Genomic DNA, 22,812 nt, shown 5'->3' with positions numbered 1-22,812 from the left:
TACACAAGCTGGACGTACACAGAGCCATCCTTTTCTACCTGCTAAGAACAAAAGAGATAAGAAAGACTAGCTATCTTTTCATTGCCTTAAATGGGGAGAACAGGGGCCTTCAGCCATCTTGCCAAAAACTGTCTTTTTGGCTAGTGGAGCTCATTAGGATGGCCTATGATGTTCAGGGAGTCACCCCACCATCCTCTATTAGAGCCCATTCTACAAGGGCTCATGCTGCCTCCGTGGCTCACCTTTTGGGGATAAAGTTCAAGGATATATGTATGGCGGCCACCTGGGCCTCGGATTAAACCTTTGTGAGACATTATGCACTAGACCTTCGCTCTGTAGAGGCGGCGCAGTTTGGCAGGGCCATGCTAAGGAGAGTGCTCCAATAGCATGCAATGCCCTCCTCCATTTGGGCAGCTCGTGATTCACCCATTTTTTATGCCTATCGAGGCATCACTATCCAGATAAACAGGTTGCTTACCTGTAACAGGTGATCTGGTAGTGATGCCTCGACATTCATAAAACCCTCCCAGCCGGCCCCACTACAGAGTGCAAGCAATTGGAGCATTACATTCCAGCAGAGAAAAAGCAACTAGGAAGTTGCGTGGTTGTTATAGACTGTCAAACGGTCATTCAGAAACTGAGCAACAGATGCCTAACTGCCAGTATAGGTACTGCACGGCTCGTGCTGTGGCAGTTAAAAGGCGTCACGAGGAGCTAATCAATACTACCGAAGTTGTCCTGCGCAGGTACAGAACCCATTTTTTATGAATGTCGAGGCATCACTACCAGATCACCTGTTACAGGTAAGCAACCTGTTTTTCTCTCAGTCCACTCTCTACTTTTGATCCTGCTTAAAACAAGCAACAGTTCCTTGATACATCAGAACTGGGTGATCTTGGCTTATTCTAGCCAGTTTTAAGATCATCCAGGATCCAAAGCTGGGATCTCCCAATTCAAATATAATGACTTGTTCTTAGCTGGGATTGGAATAGAATCTTCCTTCCCCTCAAGTGAAGGGGAAGAGGGAGCACACATGCCTGAGCTAGCAGGTGTCGCAAGAAACCAGGACTCAGTTCTGGCTCCATGTGACGTCTGAACCAGGCCACAACTTTTTAGAACACTGCTGCAGTTTGCTTTGCTTTATTTTCTTAGAGTCTGGCAACTTTGCTGATAACTTCACAAATCCTTAATCAGTTCGTTGAAGCTGTATTGCCTTACTGGCTCCAAAAGAGACGGACTAAGAGTGTCAAGAAAAAGGTGAAAGCGTTGGACATAGATACTGACCTGTCTTTACTTGAGCAAGTTAATTTGGAAAAAGGAATGGATACCTATTTGGTAAGCTTGTTTGTTTGTTTATTACATTTTTATACCGTCCCATCCAAAGGTTCTGGGCAGCGCCTTTGACTATATCCTCTTTTGCATTTGAGCTTCAAATTAATTACAGCTGAAAAGTTACTATTAATGTGATTTTAAAAGTGGAATATATTCTGGATGGAATATAAAAATATGACCCAGCTATTACAGCATGAGAAGGGCCATGCTGGATCGAGCCAGAGGTCTGTCGGACTCAACACAGTGGCCAACATCCTAAGGCTGCACACGTGCTGTGGGAAGAAGTGCCCATGCTGCAGAAGGCTTTCTGACTCCTGGGAAGTGCCCATGTTGTGTGACCCTCGAGGACATATTTCAGGGTGGCACAGGACACTTCTGGAGGAAAGGGAGCTGGGCAGAATTTCCCTCTCTGCATGATCGGCATAGCTGAGTGAGTTAATAGAAGTTGCACAGTTGCATCTCCCTTAATGCACGTGCAGCCTTAGGATGTCTGCCACTGAATTTCCATTGAGCACTCTTTCCCAGTTTCTGTCCAGGAGGCAAACAGTAGTGCATGTGACTCTTTCTAATAGATGAACGGTCTATTACAGTATCAATTTGTGCAAAGTTTTGGTCTGGAAATGATGAAGAAGCAGAAATATCTGAGCTCTAACCCTGTCATTGGGACCTCTAGTTGCCTATCTTTTGCTGGCTTTAAAAGTTTAAGGTTTTTTTTTTTTTTTTTTTAATGGAAGTAAGTAAGGTTTTGTTCTAATATATTTGTTAAAATAACAGGGGCAAAAATATGTGCCAAGCAGAGTTTTTCCTCTCCTGTAAACGAAAAGATGTTAGATATTCTATAAAGTAATAATTAAGGCATCACCTTCATTCTTCTTAGTTGATCAGGGAGCAGTGGTGTCCATATCCTTCCATGGTTTCTTAAAGGAATGGTCTCTGCTCACATCTGTGGGATGAATGCAGGAGGATTAATCGAACTTTAAATGAAAATGCTTTGGAAATGAAAACAGGCAATTGGAACCTACACTGTTCTCTCTTTAATCTTGTTCTATCCACTTTACACCTACTCTCTCCACTTTAATCTTTCTAATTAAAGTTAGGGAATACATAGATACCAGGATCTTTAAAACTGCTTCTAATTTTATATTTATCTCTCTCTTTTTCAGGGTACTTTTGATGATTATTTGGAGTTGTTTTTACAGTTTGGCTATGTAAGCCTTTTTTCATGTGTCTACCCTTTGGCAGCTGTTTTTGCAGTGCTAAACAACATCACAGAGATATACTCTGATGCCTTAAAAATGTGCAGCATCTTTAAACGCCCATTTTCAGAACCCACAGCAAACATTGGTGTTTGGCAGGTAATTCCTTTAAATTGCTAATGTTTGCATAACTTAATTGTTGTGTTTTGCCTGTTTTTGCTGGAATATCTGAGAAACATGTTTCCGTTTGTCTTCTAAGGGGATACAAGGATATAAATGTTGCTATGTTTACAATAAACTGAAATGTTCAAATAAGGAAAGAAGAATAGGTACGAAACGACATCGGTGAGAATAAATTTCTGTTGTGCATGGGTTCTGCTGATAGTCCAATCTTAAAGAGCCACTAGTGCCAAAAATAGTTAACAGCAGTATCTTTTCCCATTTGAGCAGGAATAGAGCCATGGAGGCTTTCTCACATGGCAGGAGAAAGATATTCAGTTCAGGGAAAGGTCCTGCCTCTGGGATTTATAGTAGGCAGAGCCTAAAATCTATTTCCTGAGAAGGTGGGACCACTCTGCCTATGATAAGAACAGAAATTGACCAGAGAAGAATGTTCTTTTCTACCCCTTTCTAATTGAATATCTTTGCAGTTGAAAAGCCACCCCCTTACTCTGCTAGCTGAATCTGAATAATATTTAGTATTGTGTCAGCACAGGGGACTACTGTCTACTCTCACAATCCTCAAGAACCTGTGAAAATGGCCTTGGGCTGGAGACAGTTTTTTCCAAAAAGTTATAGGTAAATTGAAAGAGGAATCATTGTTCATAGTGTGTGCAGTCATTCTACTGTTGCCTATGCTAAATAGGTTTGGCAGGTTTTTGTATTGTTTCAAAAACCTGTTTGACCAGAGATAACAGTAGGCCAAAGTGAACGTGTGTACACCATGGGAAGTGCTTCCTCTCTGAAACTTCTTTGAACTCTGTCCATCAGCCTTGTCTTCTCCTCACAACTGCTCTGAATTGAAGCCCCTTTAATATACAGCTATGTGAGTGGTGTTTGCTGTCCTGGATTGCATCTTGTTTCAGTGTTAGATGAATTGTGCCTTTCTCCAGTGCTAGAATATATGTGCTATCCTATTAGCCCAGTGGCTCATAGAACTGGGATGTGCTAAATACTCTAATGCAAATGCCATTGTTCTGCATGCAGTTATGTTACTGGCAAAAAATGCACAGTTGTTTAACCACATACCAGAGAAAAATAAAAGCAAACTACATTTGCATAGCTTGTATCATCTTTTTTTTAAAAAAATGGTTCTAGGAATCTGCCCAAGAGCACAAAATACAGGAATGTCACCTCTCCTTCTTTCTTGTAAATTAATTCTAGTATTCAGACATCAGCCTATACTTAACTTCATTTGCCTTCTGGCTAGATCTATAACTAGTCATAGCATAGTTATTTTCTTTGAAATTTTATCATCTTGTGACTGACACCTATTATTTTTATATTAGCATAATACTTGACAGATAAAATAGATGGGGAAAGATGCAGGATGGAAGATGAATGTTAAGCTTTTTTATGATGTTTTGTCTCTCCATAAAATGCTATGGACAGATTTCATACAGATACCTGCCTCAGGCTATTGGCACTTCTGAGTAGTAGAAAACAGAAGAATGTCAGGATTCCTTCAGATCCTGAAAGAAGAAACTAGTTGGATTGTTACTAAAGGAATTCTACTTTTCTTTTATTTCAGTTGGCTTTTCAGACTATGACTGTTATATCTGTAGTTACCAATTGTGTCCTGATTGGCATGTCACCCCAAGTGAATGCACTGTTTCCAGACTCAAAAATGGAACTTATCCTGATTGTGGTGTTGGCAGAGGTAAGTGGAGGGTTTACACATTTGGTTATAGTATAGAAATAAGTGCTCATAAATTGTATGCATTTCTTTGAGTAGTAGAACTTCAGTTTCCATGAGCCAGGCAATGTCAGTGGTTTTCAAACTTGCTATATTTAGGGGCTCTCTTCCTAGTGAGATATCTAGCATGGAACTCCATCACTGGAATTGGGCACATGTGCTCCGGGTCTATCTGCATGTTGCCTTGGCACACCTGTGCCCGAGAATATGGATTAAACTGAACAGTTGTAAATAGTGGGGTGGAGTGATTTCAGGCAAAAAAGCAGTAGGCTGGAGGGGGTTGCTTCAGCTGCCTACTCATTTTTCACTTTGCAAACCTTTCCCCGGCCGCTTTTCTTAAGCCTATATTTATTTTGGTCTTAGAGCCCAAGTGGGAGAAGAATATTGGGAGGGGAAGAAGGTTGTATGTGTGAGAGGGAAAGCAGTGGGTAGGTGAAGGGTTTAGAACTTCTGACCTTCTCACTGTTTCTCTGCTTGAAACCACCCCACTTTACAGCATTTTGGTTTGTCCCATGTTTTAATCTATAGGTCTGCTACCGTGATGTGTGGTTAGATCCTCAGTTCATGTGGGGTGGTAGTCACGTGTATTGGAAGAGCCAATTCATCCCCCAAGATTCTCTCTCATACTGAGCTGGGGACTGAGGGGGTGGGGATGGGGAAGAGGAGGATGGGTGGCATAAAATTAGAGTCTTTAGTGGCTAAGAAAATAATATATTCCCAGCAGCATGACGAACAACTTGAGTGCTAGGAAAATGTAATATGTCAGCAACTGACACACTGGCTGAGATATCTTGGAATCCTCCCCTTTCTGGATGTGCTGGCAGAGGAGATGATGTCTGGATTCTCCTTAACATTTTCATTAAGACTGTGCAAAAATGCAAATTTATGGCAAGGCCCTTTTTCCCAAACTGTCTTTTTTTGAAATAAAATTTCAGATTGGAATCCCTAGCATCTAATGAGTAACACTGCTCATTTAGTATTTTATTCAGGTATACATTACCAGAACAGCAACAAAATTGCATCTTTATTTTCAAGATTAATATCATAGATGGTACTTATGAAATTTGTGCAATGATTTAGTTCAGTGATACATAAGAATTATCGGGCATAATTAAATCGGAATACTAAGGAATTAATCTGGTCTGTGACCGTAATAAACTAAACTAAACTAACTAACTATGGAATGTTAATAAAAGTCAATAGTTATATTTTCTACTAGCAAGTTTCTCTAAAGCTTTAGTAGGTCATTTGCCCCCCTTTTTAAAAAGATGTTCATTTATTTATTTATTCAGGCACTTTTGTAGTCTGGACCAAAATACCTATATTTTTGCCCTCAGGTTGGATTGGTAGTCCACTACATTGGACTGCCATCTTTGGCCCTGATACTACTTTGATAACACTGTGAATATTTGCTGGCCCAGTTTACACTTAACACCAAACTGTGGCTTGGTTTCCAAGAGTGAGCCTTGGGCTCATGCGCTCTCTCCTCTTCTTGTGTGCTATGATTTCCTCCCTGATTTCTTGATTTGGGACAGACTATAATCTGGTTCAGATGTAATGACAAATTATGGCACAGTGGGATGATGGAATGTGTGAGCCCAGGGTTTGCTTGTGTAACGCCACACCTTGATGTTTTTGGGTTTTTTGCTGCATGTGAAGCAGCCCACTGATTTGAGATGCCATCTGCTTTATCAAGATTACTTAAATTTAATATATTGCAGCAAGAGCAGTAATATTTGTCTTTAACAAGGCAGAAAAATTGAAATAAAACTTTGTGTCAGGTTTAAAACTGCTAAGATGAGGTACCTGGAATTTGTTTGAAAGAGAAGTTCTGTAAGTTATGATGTCTTCAATGAAAATGACATGTGTGTTACTTTATATTGGTGGACATAATTAACAAAAATCAGTAAATTTAATCCCTCCCCCATTAACATTTGAATATGGAGTGTACACTGAATTAGCATTTTTTCTGAAGTATTTTTCTTAGAGAGTCTGTGAACTGCTTATAATTTTTTTATTTAATTTTTTAAAATTTAAAATATTTCTATATGGCCCAAAATGTGTGTATAATATTGCCCAAGTAGAGAGGCACCATGTTGTATGGGTCATCGGAGGGATCACAGAATGCTGGTGCAACTTCACTGTTACAATTGATAAAATAAACAATTATTTCTGTAATCAAATAACCAACATGGGGGAAAATCACTAAAAATATAAATCTTGACGTGATAGTACTTCCTTGATTAAACATTCTGAGATTTCTACACTGCCATGTCGTGGTGAATTATTAGGAAATGTGTGTTTATTGTTGGCTCTTTTGAAAATTACATAAGAACAAATTAGTCTAAGCCCTGTTTCCCACAGTGAACAGCTCTGGAAATCCCACAAGCAGGAAACAAAAGCACATTTCCTTCTCCTGCCATTTCTCCCTGTAACTGGTATTCAGAGGCATACTGTCCCTGAACCTTGAGGGGTCTAAATATAAAGTGTCAAATGCTTTGCAATCATTACTTTGCTCTCATGACACTCTTGTGAGGTCACTATTAATACCACTTCATGCATGGGCAAAAAGCTATTGTGCATCCCACTGCAGAAAAGAAGTTATTCTTACATTTTAGAAATAACGGAAGAAACATGATGGCGTGCTGTGGCTGCTTGAGTGCTATCTGCCGTCTTTCAGTTGAGATATGGACCACACAAACACAATAACCTGACTGGAGAAACAACACAGAAGAACTCTGGGATAGCCGAGTCTTCACTCAGAACTCACAATGACATTAGGGCTATGTCTGCTTGCCTTTAAGCTTTTCACACGGGGCTTTTGAAGCCCTTTAACTCTCAGCTCCTCCTGAGTGGAGGTGGTGCATACCACTCATATCAGCTAGATTTACCCCGAAGTTCTTGCGAGTTGCTGGGGAGCAGTTCACACACAATTTGGGTTGTGTTTTTTTACTGCGCATTAGAGTGTAGCCCGATTTATATCCGGGGTGAAAAAAATCCACTATTTGCAGCAGTTTGGGGGGACTTTGAGTTTGCAGTAAAGCCTCCCCTTAAACCCGTGATGAAACCTGCTGTGCGTAAAAGTCCATGGAAGCCTTTTTCTGTTTGTCACAGTATGATCTGGGGAGTGTCTGGATGCAATGCTGGTATGCAGTGTAATATTTAAAACCAGAAAGAATCTTTGGCTCCAGTCCTAAATATACTAACTCCTTGTTCCGATGTCATTGTCTTGATTGGTGTAAATATGTTGAACTGCAGTATATATAGTCATCGCTAAGTTAGTTGAATGTAAATGTGTTTGTCTTCCAAATTGAAGGACAGTTTCTGCACTACTGAAATAGTTGACTTTTCTCCACTAAAATTATTTAACGTTATTAATAAAGCAACAGGGCATGCAGACTGTGTTTGCATCTACTGCTGGTACTACTTCAGTGTGGTGAGAAGTGAGAGGAAAGGCAGTGAAATGGGGTATTGTATGGTGAGGAAAGATCCCTCACCAACAATCAGTTTCAGTGGAGACCTCAATCTCACAATTGTGCCAGTGACCATACTGATTTGCTATCTGCTGCCTTCTGAGCTGCAGTAATGTGGAAGCATTGAGGAAAATGCATAAAGGCCATGGGATACATCACCTTTGCAGATACTGAGGATCTATTAGAAGCTGCACAGATCTGCAGGTCCAGAGCACTGCTGCGTATCTGGCCATAAGTCCAGTACATATTACTTGGGTTCCTGCACTTGCCATACATCCTTCTGCATTGTTGGAAATTAGAAGAAACTGGTTTTTCTAAAAACCAGTTTCCAAATATAGTTCAAAAGCAGCAACCATTCCAAATCGCAGATTAATTACCTGTAACAATTGGATTTAAGGACTATCTCAGTTTTGTTAAATGACATAATCTCTTTCCATTTTTGAAAAATGACTTCACACTGATAAACTAATTGTCTTTTTCAAATGATATTTTGTTAAATGAGGTTCTGGACTGAATTCCCTCCCTCAGTGCAATTTTTCTGGGATTAATTTTACAAAATACATGAAATGGAATTTGTGAAATAAAGGCTTATGGGCTGTCACAAGAAATTATGTAAAATAACTGTCAAAATGCATTATTTATGTACTCCTTTCTTTGCGCAGATTTCATTCCATACTTGAAGGAAGTGTCAGTCCGGAGTGTCACTTCTTTTACTGAAGGAAATTAGTGGGGTGGTAATTCTCAGAGGCATTTTTCATTAACTCTGGCACTGTCGAAGGGACACAGCCAGCAGCTGCTTTCCCTCTCTAATGCAGTTAGCACTTCTTTTGAAGTCACGGGAGACTTCTAATGCATGCGTATAATCAACTGGATCTGTATAGTGGATAATACAAAGCAGGCTCAGTAAGAAGCTGCTGAGAATTCATACTCTATAATATGCTTGATCAAGGTTAATACTAGTAAAAGGACCTGTCACAACATAAAAGTAAGCTATTTGGGGTGGGGGTGGTTGATAAAATGCAAGCAAAGAAATTTTTTTTTTCTTACCATGATTTACATAGTTTGCCTTGTGCACATCTTAACTGCCATCCAGAAATTACTTCTACCTCTTGCAACCAGTAGTACCACTGATTTACATGTAGCTTCAGGATTTCGGATGACAGCATTTCTTCCTTTAGTGGACAAGAGGGACATATGGAATCTAAAAAAAGAATTTACAGAGGCAATTCAGGTGCAGTCTTCCACACACTTGCTTGGAATCAGTGGAACCTATTCGAAAGTGGATATGCAGGCAATTGCAGCCTAGATCTTCTAATGCCCTTGGGTCACCTTTGAACAGGTGTTGTGTCAAGCAGTATTCAAGCAACATTCACGTCTCTTTTGTGTTGTAATCAAAAAGATTCCACAATTTTTTTTGTGTGTTTATTTATTTAATTTGTTATGAGGCTCTTTCCCCTGTAATTGGTAGTGATGAGACCTCTGCTCAAGTACTGTCTTTTTTTTTAAATTGTGGCAAACAGAGAGAGAGAGAGAAGTTGGAAAGAATCCAGTGGAGAGCAACAAAAATATTCTTAGAGAATGTGATATGTGAAGCATTACTGAAATAATAGGTTTAATTGGAGAACAAAGGATTGGGAGGGATTTGAAAAGTCTTTAAGAGATATGAAATCCTCGATTAGGATAGGGCTCTGCTCTTCATCTTGTCTTTCTGTGGCAAAACAAGAAATTATACTGGCACAGACTGCAGGCAACAGGATTTAGGCTGCACATTAAGAAGGGCTTCCTGTACAAGTGCTGGAGCAGTACAACAGCTTGCCTAGTGAGTGATGTGAGAGAATTGCTGTTACTGGAGGTTTTTAAGAACAAGCTAGACATAGACATTTAGAGCAGTTTGAGATTCAATCTCTGAGGCAGGGGTATTGAGCCAAAGAACCTCTTGAGCATACTTCCAGCTGTATTTTCAGTGGTGGTCATCAGTAGTAATGAAGCAATAGGCCAGTTGTTTTACAGCCTGTTGTAAAGAATTTTAAAAAGTAAAAATCATGGCCCAGGATTAGCTATTGCATGTTACCTTCCTGTATCTATGCCAGCTCTTTTAATCTTTTCTTTTTGTGTCTTTTCTGTTTGTGGTGTTTATGGATTTTCAGTAGACCTGATGAGATTTCTCTCAAGAATTCCCACTCATGGCTGGTAAGCACACAGCCCCATGACATGGCAAGCTGGGGTGCTTATGGGTGAATCTCTGTGTGGAAAGGTATATTGGTTTGCTTCTTGCAAAAGCAGGCTGCACTATTTACTTGTAATCTGATCTTGTGGATCGATTATTCAGGTTGTACATGTGAAGCTATTGATGACTGCTTCTGAATTCCTGGGGGACTTAATTTTTTCAGGTTTTCTGACAAACTGCATCTGGGTTGCAAGTGACAAGCTACAGCATCTGATGAGCAAATGCCTCAGATTGTTGTTGGAGTTAGCAAGCTGTCCAAGGTCGGTATTCCTTGCATCCAGAGGAATGCTGACAGCATCTAGACATAGTAAGGAATCGTATGCAAAAATTCATATCTCTTTAATGAAGTATGGACCTCTCTGCAATAGAACTTTTGACCTGGACCCAGAGTCCAAATGAGGGATGCTATCCAGGATGTGGTGCAGAGGACTCCTGGGGAAATGGCCAGCACAGACATGTAGGCCCACACAGATGATATAACTTAGGAAAGTGACAGTATTGTCTTTGACCTTATCAGACATAATTATGGGAAGATATAGATACTGCCTTGTTCCGTCCAAATAGGGAGCATTGGATCACTTTGGACAATGGATGATGTACAGCACAGATTGTGAAAAATTGTGTATGTATATTGATCATGAAAAGGTTTTGTTCAGTTGTAGCTTTGGATACTAACCTTGGTGCTTTCCAGTCTAGCTGCTCAACAGCAGCAAAATACCTCCGTTCAGACAAGTCACATTCGAAACGTAAACATCAGGGGGAGCAGTCTTGCGGAAACGAACAACCCGAAAAAAGTAGCAAATTTCTTACACTGGATATACGATGTCTTAGCTCTGTATTGCAGTGATTAAATTAGAAACAAGGCACCCTGCTGCCCGTGTATGGACTGCAGTGTTACAACGCAGTAAGTGTGGAAGCACACTTCCAAGATATGACGTGACCCCGTTGTAGGGTCTTATCTGGAAAGTGCCTTTGTAGGCATGTCATTTAAGTTAGATACTGAAACCTTCCTTACACTAGATTGATGAAAGGAAATCACTTGTACACAGTCAATTGTTAGGGGCTAACTATAGTCTCAGTAGCTAGAATTTGGAAAGCCGGTATTTTTGGGGTTGTGGACTAAGCAGCCACAAGGTGAAATTTGTTTAGAAATATCTCACAGTCCTTTTGTTTCTGGTGGTAGGTGGTAATTATTCCATTTAGCCTGAGAGGGTCTGCATACTCTCCTATACAATTTATATAATTTGCCATTCTTCAAAATCTGTAGCAAAACACTTGACGGGACTTTTTTGTGTGTAAAACCTAATTAATTGCTTTAAAAAACCCACCCTTCTATTGTTTTTACGGAATTGAATTACTAATTTGTTTTATCATTGTTTAGATAATATGTGTATCATCCTGAACTACTTTTAGAAAGCATTAGTTTGGCCTAAACAATTAATCTGCATCTCCTAATTGCTACTAGGGAGTTGGATTGTCAGAGAATTTTTAGTGCATTAAAATAGGGCCCTCTGCCACTAGAGGGCACATGTATATTAGCAGTTCATTGAACTCTGCCTTGTACAACAGGTGAGAAAACTTATTTTGACATTCTAAATATTAAACAAGAATAAGGAAAAAATTTCTCCAGTGTGATCAAATGAAGAAAAATGTATTACAAGCATTAGGTATATCACAAACACGGATAATTAGCCTACTACTACTTTTACCTTAGGAAGTTAAATGAAAATGCAGCTCATTGAAGCTTGGATCAAATCTCTATAAATGCATTCAAAAGTTTCATGATTAAAAAAAAAATTCTCTTTGGTCCACTTTCTGTACTATATCTTTTTAACTTCTATAAAACTAAATATTAATGATGAAAGAGTTGGTGAACTGTTAGGCATGACTTGTCAATCTTCCTTCTTGCATATATTAACTATGTGATGAAAGCTGTATTGAAGCAGACTTCAAATAACCATTTCCCCCAAGGTCATTATTGCATATCTCTTTGACCTGCACTTTCCCACAGATACAAAGTGCTATATATCTTATTTTTCCCAATTCTCTTTCTCAAATGTAGGCTGCTTCTCATTTCTGTCTTCCATTTTCACCTTCACTGAAGTTCTCCCTAGCCCATTTTTTCACCCTTCTTTATTTATTACTCCTTTCTGTGTGGCCTTTCTACACTCCTGTTTTCCACTCTCCTAGAGCATTTTCAAGTAGCTGCTTGCTTCCCACATATTCACCCCTTCCTCATTTCTTACTTGACTAGTTCTTCCCCTAATAATCTGCCTGGCCCCACTATCACCTCACACCCCTTCTCCCGCTTTATTTTCTCCTCAGTGCCTATCTAGACTGCCTGTTTTCCACCTTGCACCCCTGTTCTCCAACCCTCTCCTGATCTTATCTTTCCCCATAGCAACTAGGAGTGTGCACGGTTCGGTCCGGCAACATTCCATAGAACGCCGGACCGATCCGGAGGTCCGGCGGTCCGGCACAGGGGGGGCCTGTTGCTTTAAGCGGGGTGGTGGTGGTAGTACTTACCCCCCCCCCCGCCGCTCTTCCCCCTCCGGTGCTGTTCCGATCAAGGAATCTTCTTGGGGCGGCAGAGTTCCTCTCTGCCGCCCCTGCCTGCCCCTGTCGTTGTCTTAAAATGCCTCCAATGCTGCCCTCGTCGTTCCTAAAGCCCACAGACGAGCGCTAGCGGCGCGCATGCGCCCTGCGCGTCGCGTGCTCGTCTCTGACGCTGCCGCGCGTGCGCCGTGACGTATGCGGCGCCGCATACGTCACGGCGCGCGCGGCAGCGTCAGAGACGAGCGCGCAGGGCGCATGCGCGCCGCTAGCGCTCGTCTGTGGGCTTTAGGAACGACGAGGGCAGCATTGGAGGCATTTTAAGACAACGACAGGGGCAGGCAGGGGCGGCAGAGAGGAACTCTGCCGCCCCAAGAAGATTCCTTGATCGGAACAGCGCCGGAGGGGGAAGAGCGCTGGGGGGGGGGAAGTACTACCACCCCCCCGCTTAAAGCAACAGGCCCCCCCTGTGCCGGACCGCCGGACCTCTGAATCTTGCACACCCCTATTAGCAACACATTTATTCCATTTTCTCCCAGGTCTTTACTGCACATTTGTACATCTTGCTGCCTTCTTACTTCTCATTGGCTTAAGAGTTCATCAGGCCATATCTATCTATCTATCTATCTATCTATCTATCTATCTATCTATCTATCTATATCTGGACCTTGATATTCACGGGGTTCCGTTCCGCGGCTGTACTCATTGATCCCTATGGGATTGTGGGGGGTTAGGTTCCCGGTCAGCCATTTTTGGCTGAAAATGGCCAAATAGCGGCCAATTTTCACAGCGTGGAGCTCCTTACTGCTGCTCCCCCCGTCACACTGCGCCCCTCTACTGGCTGAAAATGACAGAAAATGAACCGAAAATCATGTTGTTGTTTTTGACAGGAGCCAGTTTGTGGCCCTGATTCCTGAAATGGCATCCGGAAATGATCTCGGTGGTCATTTCTGGCCACCCGTGGATATGCAAGGTCAATGTCCGTCCCGTCCCCCCCCGCATATGCCGAGGTCGGGTGCCATTTCCCCAAATGTGGATATGCAAAACCACTGATAACGAATCTGCGTGTAAGGAATTCCGCCTGTATTTCTGCATGTTTTGATTGTTTCATTGTGGATTTAAAAATTTAGCTCAAAAATATAGGTGTTGGGCATAAATGAGATGGGCTCTGTGTGTGTGTGTGTGTGTGTGTGTGTGTGTGTGTGTATGTGTATGTATCTGTATCTGTGTGTGTACAATATTCTCCAGATACTTGTTTAAACCCATCTGAATAAACGGCCCCCAAATGCAATAAATGGCTGTGTCAGAAGGGTGTCAGGATATCCTTTGTGCCTCCAAAAGGGTAAGCTCATAGCATGTCCCCTTCCTGGTCATGTGGGCAGGGACAGTATCATCTGAACCAGCCTAGTAATGTCCTTGATATCGACTTCTTGGACAATTTTGACAAGCCCATCAACATCAAAGTCTGTATCTCCTCCAACATCAGTGCTGCCAATGGACCTGTTGCAGCTAAGCCTGAGAGTAGTTTCAGCCCCTGCTACAATTTTGAATGGGGCTATATCATAGAGTTTTAAGGGCATCAGTCATCGACATTAAAAAACAACAACACCCTTTATTGCAAAAAGATTATAGTGCATAAAAATGATCAAGGATAGTAATAATACATGTGATATAACTGAAAAAAGGAAAAAAGAGAAAAATCTCTTAAACATAAGATACAATCAACGTAGGAGGGGGGAAAGGGGGGGAGGAGACGCATCTTCTTCAAGGATATATGTCTTATATTTCAAAGCATAAATAATTCATTAAAATTTGACCAAAAAGCTGAAAATTCCTCTTCTTTACCTTCCCGATGGGAAACCCCCCCCCCATTTCAAATGCTGACATGGAACACATATCAGTGATCCAGAGTTGCAATTCAGGAGTGAATTTGTCCTTCCAGTATCTATCTTCTTCTCTATATTTAATTCTCTTAAACATACCCGTCGCTAATCCCATGCTTGGCACCTCTCGCGAGAGTTTGCGAGCAGCTGCTGGACTAGCGATGGGGATGGGGGAGAAAATAGGGATTCTGGGAGCACGTGGGCATCGGGCCGGCCTGGCCCAGCCAGCAGGAGGTGTTGGTTGGGAGGAGGTGTTGGGCCGGCTTTCCAGCTGACCTGCCAGCCAGAAAGTGCCGTCCGGGGGTGTGGGGGCAAGAAGTGGGCCAGCTGACTGGCCCACCAGCCAGAAGCTGCAGGCAGGGCGGGGGGAGAAGTGGGCCGGGCAGCGGGGTAGAAGCAGGCTGGCCAGGCAGTGGAGATGCAGATGCTGTGCGCCCGGCCCAGCTAGTTGTATTATAATCCTTTCGGAGACTCCCCAAGCATGAAGAATCAACAATTCTTGATACAATGCTAGATTCCATATGCTAGGGATGTACCCCAACAAAACATGAGCATCCTTAACAGGCAATGATAATTGCAATATCATATTAACTGTTTTATGAATTTCGAGACAAAACGGCGTAAAAACCAAACCGGACCAACCAGATGCATAAGTGTACCCTCATACAGATTATACCTCCAACATCTAGAGGTTTGCAGCCACCCCTTATTAAACATTCTCTGAGGTGTCCAATAAATGTGGATTAAAGGTTTCTGCTGTATTAGCCGCATTTTGAGATCTAAAGAGGCATGTTTCACTGCTGTCAAAGAAAACTGCCATTGATTTAATATGATAGGGTATTCAAGAACATTGTTCCAAAGATCCTGGATATAACTGATATTGGTCTTATCAATATCTTTAAGTTTCTGGTAGAGCAAGGTTACAGGCTTAGGTGCATCCAATAAATATTCCAGGTCTAATAATAAAAATGGAGTTTCAGAAGGTGCAATTGCATTAGAACCAAAGAACCATGATAGTAAATTCTTTAGATGATTAAACTGCCAGCTAGCATTTGAAGATATATCAAACTCAGCTCTCAAAGTGTCAAAAGATTGAAAAACAGCTTCAGAAGATAGCAATTGATCTAGTGTAATGACGTTGCGGGAGGCCCTGTTAGCCCAATAGAAAGATTTACGAGCAATCTTCAAACAGGGATTCACCCACAACGTAAGCTTTTCATGCTGGAAAGGATCAAAACCATGTCTAGAACCCAGGGTTCTTCACATATGCCTTGCGGCTTTAACCACAGGTAATGACCCAGACCCATGAACAAATGATGAACTGAGCACCTGCCAAGATTTCAATGGGGTCAAATACTCTCAAGCTGTGCCCAAGGTGTGACCGAGACTTGTGAATCATTGTTCCACCCTAATACTGAAGATAAAATAAATGCCCAACAATAAGCCTGAAGATATGGAAAATTAAATCCGCCTTCAATAGGTAGTTGAAGTTTACGAAGTGAAAATTCCTTTTCATAAGAAGTCATTGGCTAATTTATGAACTTGATTAAAATATGATTAATGTATAAGAATTGGAAGACTGCTTAATATAACACAAGCCTTGGCATTAGATTTATCTTAACCACATTTATTTTGCCCCAGATACTCAACAGAATCGTAGCCCACTGATCTAAGTCATTTTTCATTTGAACCAAAAATTTGGAGAAATTTAACTTTACTAATTGAATTTCCTAGAGATTACGATACCTAAATAGACAAAAGACTCTGGATGCCACCTAAAACCCCAAACCCTACACTCATCAAGAAAATCTATAGAACCTAAAGGCATTCAATCAGATTTGCCCCAGTTTATGGAGTCACCAGATACATTACCAAACTTTTGAACCAAAGAAATAAGATTAGGAATTGAGACCTCTGGTTCATCAATAAAACATAAAATGTCATCTTCATATAAAATCAATTTGTACTCAATCACATCTAGTGTAATACCCTTTATGTTATCTGAGCCTCTAATAGCACAAGCCAGGGGTTCTAACACCAAATTAAAAAAAGAGATAGAGGACAACCCTGACGTGTGCCCCGTTCTAGCCTACTTGAAGGGGATAATAGCCCATTGGTGATGACTTGTGAATAAGGAGCGCTGTACAGCATAGTAACCCAAATTTAAAAAACTTGGTGGAAATCCAAATTTAATCAAAACATGTTTGAAGAACCCCAGATGGACCATGTCAAATGCCTTATCCATATCTAAAGAAATTATAGCGGCTGGGTCTTGCTTCTCCAAGGATAGAGCTAATACATCAACTCTCTAACATTATCTGATCTTTGGTGGCCAGATATAAACCTGGTCTGAACTGGATGAATAATGGTAGGGAGCACAGTCTGCACCCTATGTGATGTAGGGTGAATGAGATGTTAAATCCTTGTTATCTTCTTGTTAAATGTTGATGCTAAGATAAGTCTATAGCTAGTTCATAAGAAATATTTACTGGGCTAAAGGAGAACAGGCATATATGCTTCATTAAAAGAAGGTGGGAAGTGCTTATTTTAAAAAATGTCATTATTTCCAATAAATAAAATTGGAGCCAGGAAACCAATATATTTCTTGTAAAACTCCACGGAAAATCCATCCAGCCTCAGGGCCCTTCCGGATTTCATAGATTTAATTGTAGTCATTATTTCCTGTAGAAAAAGAGGTGCAGATAAAAGATTGATCTGATCTTATGTTAAATGTGAAAGATTTGTAGGAAACACTATGTCTGCATCAGTATTTGGTATACTACTACTGTACAGCTTGGGGTGAAACCTAAAAAAACTGCTGCATAAAAAAAACTGCATCTGTGTAAACATTGCTTTGAGTATCACAGATAGAAGCTATAATGTCATGCTGCTTTATAGAAGCCAAATGTTTACTAGACCCCGCCTTCCGAATATCTTTGCTTAGTGCAATTCAACAAAAATTCAGTTTCTAAGGAGTATAATTTATTAAATTCATATTTAGCCATAAGTAATGTTCTGTATGACTCGGGAGTCAGGAGAAGGGTGGAATGCATATAAGGTTAATAAATCCTTCACTTGCTTCTCAAGAGATACCATCTGAGCCCTTTGTTGCCTTTTTAAATGTGAAGAATAAGCAATATCTGGCCCTGCAAATGTGATTTAAAAGTATCTCAGACCAGGGATAATGATGTAATAAAGCCCCTGTTAAAACAAACAAACAAAAAATCCTCCATCTCCTGTTCCATTAGTCTAGTAAATTGAGGATCATTCACCACGGATATATTCATATGCCACCTAAATGAGGTACTGGAACAACTTTCCAAATGAACAACCAACTTAACAGGGCCATGATCTGAGATTGCTATGGTGTCAATGATGCATGTATGAACTTGAGATACTAAAGAATGAGATGTCAGAAAATAATCCAACCTAAAACAGTTTTTATAAACAGGAGAAAGAAAAGTATATTCTCATTGAGAGGGACTAAGAAAATGCCATATGTCTACTAGAATTAAATCTGACATATAGGCCTTAAGTGTGGTACAGGTTCAAGAGAGTAGCCTAGATGGCCTAGAGCATTACAGTAAAGAAGGAGATCCAGAGTTTGATTCAAATCTCCACTGCTAATCAAGTGATCAAATGTTAAAGTATATACATGTGCAAAACAGCCAAGTATTAATTCTGGGGAATCCGTAACTGGACCATATAAATTCATGAACGCCAAGTGTTGACCACCCGGCTAGCAATAAGTATGACCGTCACCATCTATTATTTCCTATTCAATAATTAGCTTAACTAGTCTAACCCTTGTAGAATTACCACTTGCATAGACGTTCCCCTCCCATGCCTATTGCAAAAGCAGTTTATCAACTGGCAAAATAAGGGTTTCTTGTAGAAAAGCAACCTCAATAGCAATTTCTCCTACTTGGCCAACATGTGGTGGACCTCCGAAGTCTGATGCAATCTATGGACATTCCAAGTAACTGTAGAAATTACCATGCTCAATTACTAAAAACATCACAACAAGGAGCCAAAACAACAGAAGCCAACAACCTGGACCGGTTCATAGAAAAAGATAAATATGTATAAGGATAAAGAGGTGAATGAACAGAACTTAATAGGGTGTTAATGTTCCAGGACATAATTATTAATAGGCAAAACTTAACATAATACCAGCAGTAATTAACCCAATAAGTGAAGAAGAAAAATATAGTAAGAAAACAGAAGAGAAAAACAACAAAAATTCTGTTTGCATTCCCAAATCTAGCCTGGTAATCATGGCTTGCATCACACATCAGTGGACCCCCTGTGAAAAGCAATGAAAATCAGGATATAGACTGCCAAACAGGATTTAATGCAGGGACCTTGAAGTGAAGATAAAAGTCCACTAGCAGATGTTCAGATATGAATAGGAGATCGTCAAAACAATTATTTTGCTCTGACATAATACAATATAGAAAGAAACTTTTCAGCAGTTAGAGAATCATGGAAGGATCTCAGTTTATTCTCATTATAAATGCAAAACACTGCTGGAAAGTGAACATGATATTTCAGGTTTTTCTCTCTAGTCATCTCGCGTGCCTTTTGAAAAGAACAACGTTTATCAGCCACCTGTTTAGGAAAACCTGGGGAAAACATGATTCAAGAGTTATCCCACATAAAATTCCTTTCCTTCTTGAGCACTCATCAAAAGATCTTCTTTAAATGTAGATTTAAGGAACTTTATGATAAATTGATGAAACTTCTCAGTGGTATGTGAGGGAGGAGTAGATATATGATAAGCTCTTTCAATTGTCAACTCATACTCCTCCAACAAGGAAAATATTTTGTGAAGGAACTCTATAATGAAGCTAATAAGCCCATATTTGATCCTGAAAATACACAAATTCATATGGTGAGAGTCTAATTCCAGGGTGCATACTCTGACTTGCAGGCTCTTATTGACCCTCTATAATGTGCCCAAAGCGGAATCAGTGGAGGGACTTTTATCTTCTAATTGAGAGATTTTGCCTTCCAACACCCCTGGCGGTAATAGTATCAACAGGGGCTTGAAGTTAAATAATCGAAGCTGTGATGTTTTTTAATTTGGATTTTAAGTCAGCAGACTTGTATCTCCTTCCTCCTCTGAAAACCTTTCTGGAGGAGAGGAAGGAGGTGTAGAAGGAGGTTGAACTTTCTTCCTCCCTCCCTTAGAAGCCATTAAGACTCCTCCAGTAGAAAAGGAAAAATAATCATTTGTTTAATGAGCAAGTACCCACTGCTATGAAGAAATTAAGAAGTTCAGGCTAAGAAAATCAGACGGACAGGAGGCTCCGGAGCATGCTGAAGTGCGACTGGTCACATCTCCATCTTGACCGGAAGTCAGCCTTCAACACTGAAGCAGTCCAGTGAAGAGCTGTAACCACCAGACAGAGGCCAGAACCAGGACACTTTACCTGATAACACGGTTAGAGCTGCAGTTGCCACCTCTCTTGATACCGATAACATCATGGGGTTGACGACATTGATCACAGTTTTCTCTTCAACAAGGATGGTAGTGTCCATATTGGTGTTAGTGGCTACTTTGTTGGTACTGGTTCTGTCAGTGGCATCATCATTGACATTGCCACAAAATCTTATACATTCTAATGGAAAAGGTTCTGCATATATGCACATTTAAGAATTTAATCTTGAAAGCACAGCTGTGATTCAAATCTTATTGTGTATGTCCTGTTTAAAAGCCTTGGTAGTCTCCAATACCTAATTGAAGGTTTAGTAGCTGTTTCATCTAGTAGCTATTTCAGCATACCATCCAGGCATAGATTCTACCATGCTGTTCCTGTAACCAGAAAAATACAATACATACATTTTTTAAAAGGTTTATGAGAGGCATTTGAACATACGATTACAGTCTCAAAGTATTTTCTTTGAAAACTTCTTTATTTTAGCTGTTACATCAGCTCAGAGGGTTAGTGAGCTTTCAGCACTGAGATTTGACTCTCCATTCTTGGGAGTTCATAAGGATAAAGTGGTTTTGAGATCTGACATATCTTTCAGCCTAAGAATTCATCAACATTTCATATAAGCCAGTATGTTCTACCTAGCTTTTCTCCCACAGCTGCAAATGGAGTTGAACAAGCATCTGCACATTCTGGATGTCAGATGGACACTAGCTTTCTATTTGGGCAGAACTAAACAGTTCAAAATCAGCTTGGCCTTGTTCATTTCCTACCAAGGGGGAAATCAGGGCAAAGGAATTTTGAAGCAGAAATGCAGTAAACACAGGCTATAAATCTACAAATTGGCCGGCTCTGTTGAGCATAATGGCTTATTCCCGCCCTGGGCTGACCGAAGGGGCTTTCACAGCCCAAGCCACCAGTAGGCCCCGCTGCGGGCCCTAACCACTGGACTGCACAGGCCCACCCTGAGTCATCTCAAGGGGCTTAAAAGCCCAATGGCCGCGGGGCTTAAAAGCCGCTCCCGGCTCGGCGCCCACCCGATCCAGCTGGCGTCGGGGCCTAAAGGCCTCCGCCGCCGTTAGCCCGCGAACTGCCGCCCGCCCAGTCCCAGTGGTGGTGTGGCCTGATGGCCCTCTCTGCGCCCGGTCCTGCTGGCGTCGGGGCCTAAAGGCCTCTGCAGCCGTACGCGGCTCAGTTAGCCCGCGAACCGCTGCTGCCCGCCCGGTCCCAGTGGCAGTGGGGCCTGATGGCCCTCTCTGCTGAGCCGCCCCCCCCGGCCCGGTACCGCTGGCGGTGAGGCCGAGTGCCTCCGCCGCCGGTGTAGATTCCCCCGCTGGCGCGCTGCTGGCGCCGGAACCGCTCGCCCCAAGCCTCCGCCGCCACGTCCGCAGCCTCTGTAGTCCCGGGCCAAGCCACGTTGAAGGCCCAGCCACGTGGAGGCCCAGGAGCTCCCTCAACAAGCGTCCTCCCCCTGCGCGATCAGGAGGACTGAGCCGGCGCATGCTTGCTGCCGGCTCATTGAGGCTAGTCCCGCCTCTGGACCAGAGCCGGGGCCAATGGGAGCTAGCTCCCAGTGCCACGTGCTCCCAGAGGTGGGGCTGAGGGCAAACAAGCCGCGCAGCCTAGAGAGGCTGCGATCGGCTGGCTCTTCACAAGTCCTTGTTCTTAGATGATGCCAGGGTAGTGGTAATCTTGGTACTGATTATCCAATGCTCCAACTACCCTTCCCTAAAGGCTTTTGGAGACCCCACCCTCCCACAGAGTATTTTAAACACATTTTTAACATGACCACACCAACTGGGACAGACTAAAATGGATTTTGGGCCCCCAGGGGTGTGTGGAGGCCCTGGACTTTGGTCCGGAAGTCTAGGGGTAAGAGTGCTTCTGGTTGTGCTAATCACCTGAGAGCAATGTTGGAGCATCTCAAGTTGCTAAATAACTTTCCTAAAGGGTAGACTGTGCAGGTACAACTTCCATTAATGTGAATGCACAAGAACCACTCAGGAATTATTGGTAACAGCAATAGCAATAGCACTTACATTTATATACTGCTCTATAGCCGGAGCTCTCTAAGCGGTTTACAATGATTTAGCATATTGCCCCCAACATTCTGGGTACTCAGAATGGTTACCTGTTTTTTTCCCTTTCTTGCAAAAGTTTGTCGTCTTCTGCCTCAGCTGGGTTTTTGTTCCTTCTCCTCTTTATCCTCTTTCTCAATATCTTTCACGTTCTGTAGACAAGTCTTTCATTAAATATGCTTGACATCTGCAAGGTTATAATGCCAAAATCTGGTCTCCACATCATATCCTTTCCTTTAATTTCTTGTCTAGTTTTTTTGGCTGTCTGTTGTCTGCTGCAGCATATTCTTTTGGGGGAAATAGATTTGCTCAGGTTTTCGAGTCTTGTTGGCATTTGTTTTGGCATTTGTCCATTTAATATGGGGGAAAAGCTATTCTTTTCTTCTACTAGACTAACTGAACTCACTTGTTCTTACTGTAGAATCATCTGCACTGGCTCCCTCATGCTGAGATTCTTTAGGATGGAGGTGCGTAAAACCTGACACATGCTGCAGCATTTACTAATAATGTGTGGCACTCATTTAGAACAGAAAATATATATAGCATTAAGACCATCTTGAAATGCGGGTTAGAAGATCAGTGCAATTATTTCATATATAGTCCATTTATATATTCTCCAGACATATATGTTTGAATCCCTATGTTGAGAAATCTGTGTGTGTGTGTGTGTGTGTGTGTGTGTGTGTGTGTGTGAGAGAGAGAGAGAGAGAGAGAGAG

The 22,812-nt window shown here is 41.6% G+C and overlaps 1 protein-coding gene across 3 annotated transcripts in view; it reads left to right on the top strand.

The window, feature by feature from the left end:
- The window catches only part of ANO10 (anoctamin 10), a 119,156-nt gene that overhangs the window by 26,315 nt on the left and 70,029 nt on the right, over positions 1 to 22,812 (top strand). For all 3 annotated transcript variants that reach the window (XM_053266107.1, XM_053266109.1, XM_053266108.1), the window contains 3 exons: positions 1,153 to 1,335; positions 2,496 to 2,687; positions 4,279 to 4,407. In XM_053266107.1, coding sequence (XP_053122082.1) covers positions 1,153 to 1,335; positions 2,496 to 2,687; positions 4,279 to 4,407 — 504 coding nt within the window. The remainder of the gene's footprint in view (positions 1 to 1,152; positions 1,336 to 2,495; positions 2,688 to 4,278; positions 4,408 to 22,812) is intronic.

This window comes from Hemicordylus capensis, chromosome 6, assembly GCF_027244095.1.
Source record: "Hemicordylus capensis ecotype Gifberg chromosome 6, rHemCap1.1.pri, whole genome shotgun sequence".
NCBI lineage: Eukaryota > Metazoa > Chordata > Lepidosauria > Squamata > Cordylidae > Hemicordylus > Hemicordylus capensis.
Note: the sequence above shows the minus strand (reverse complement) of the source record. Positions and strands in the feature narration are given on the sequence as shown.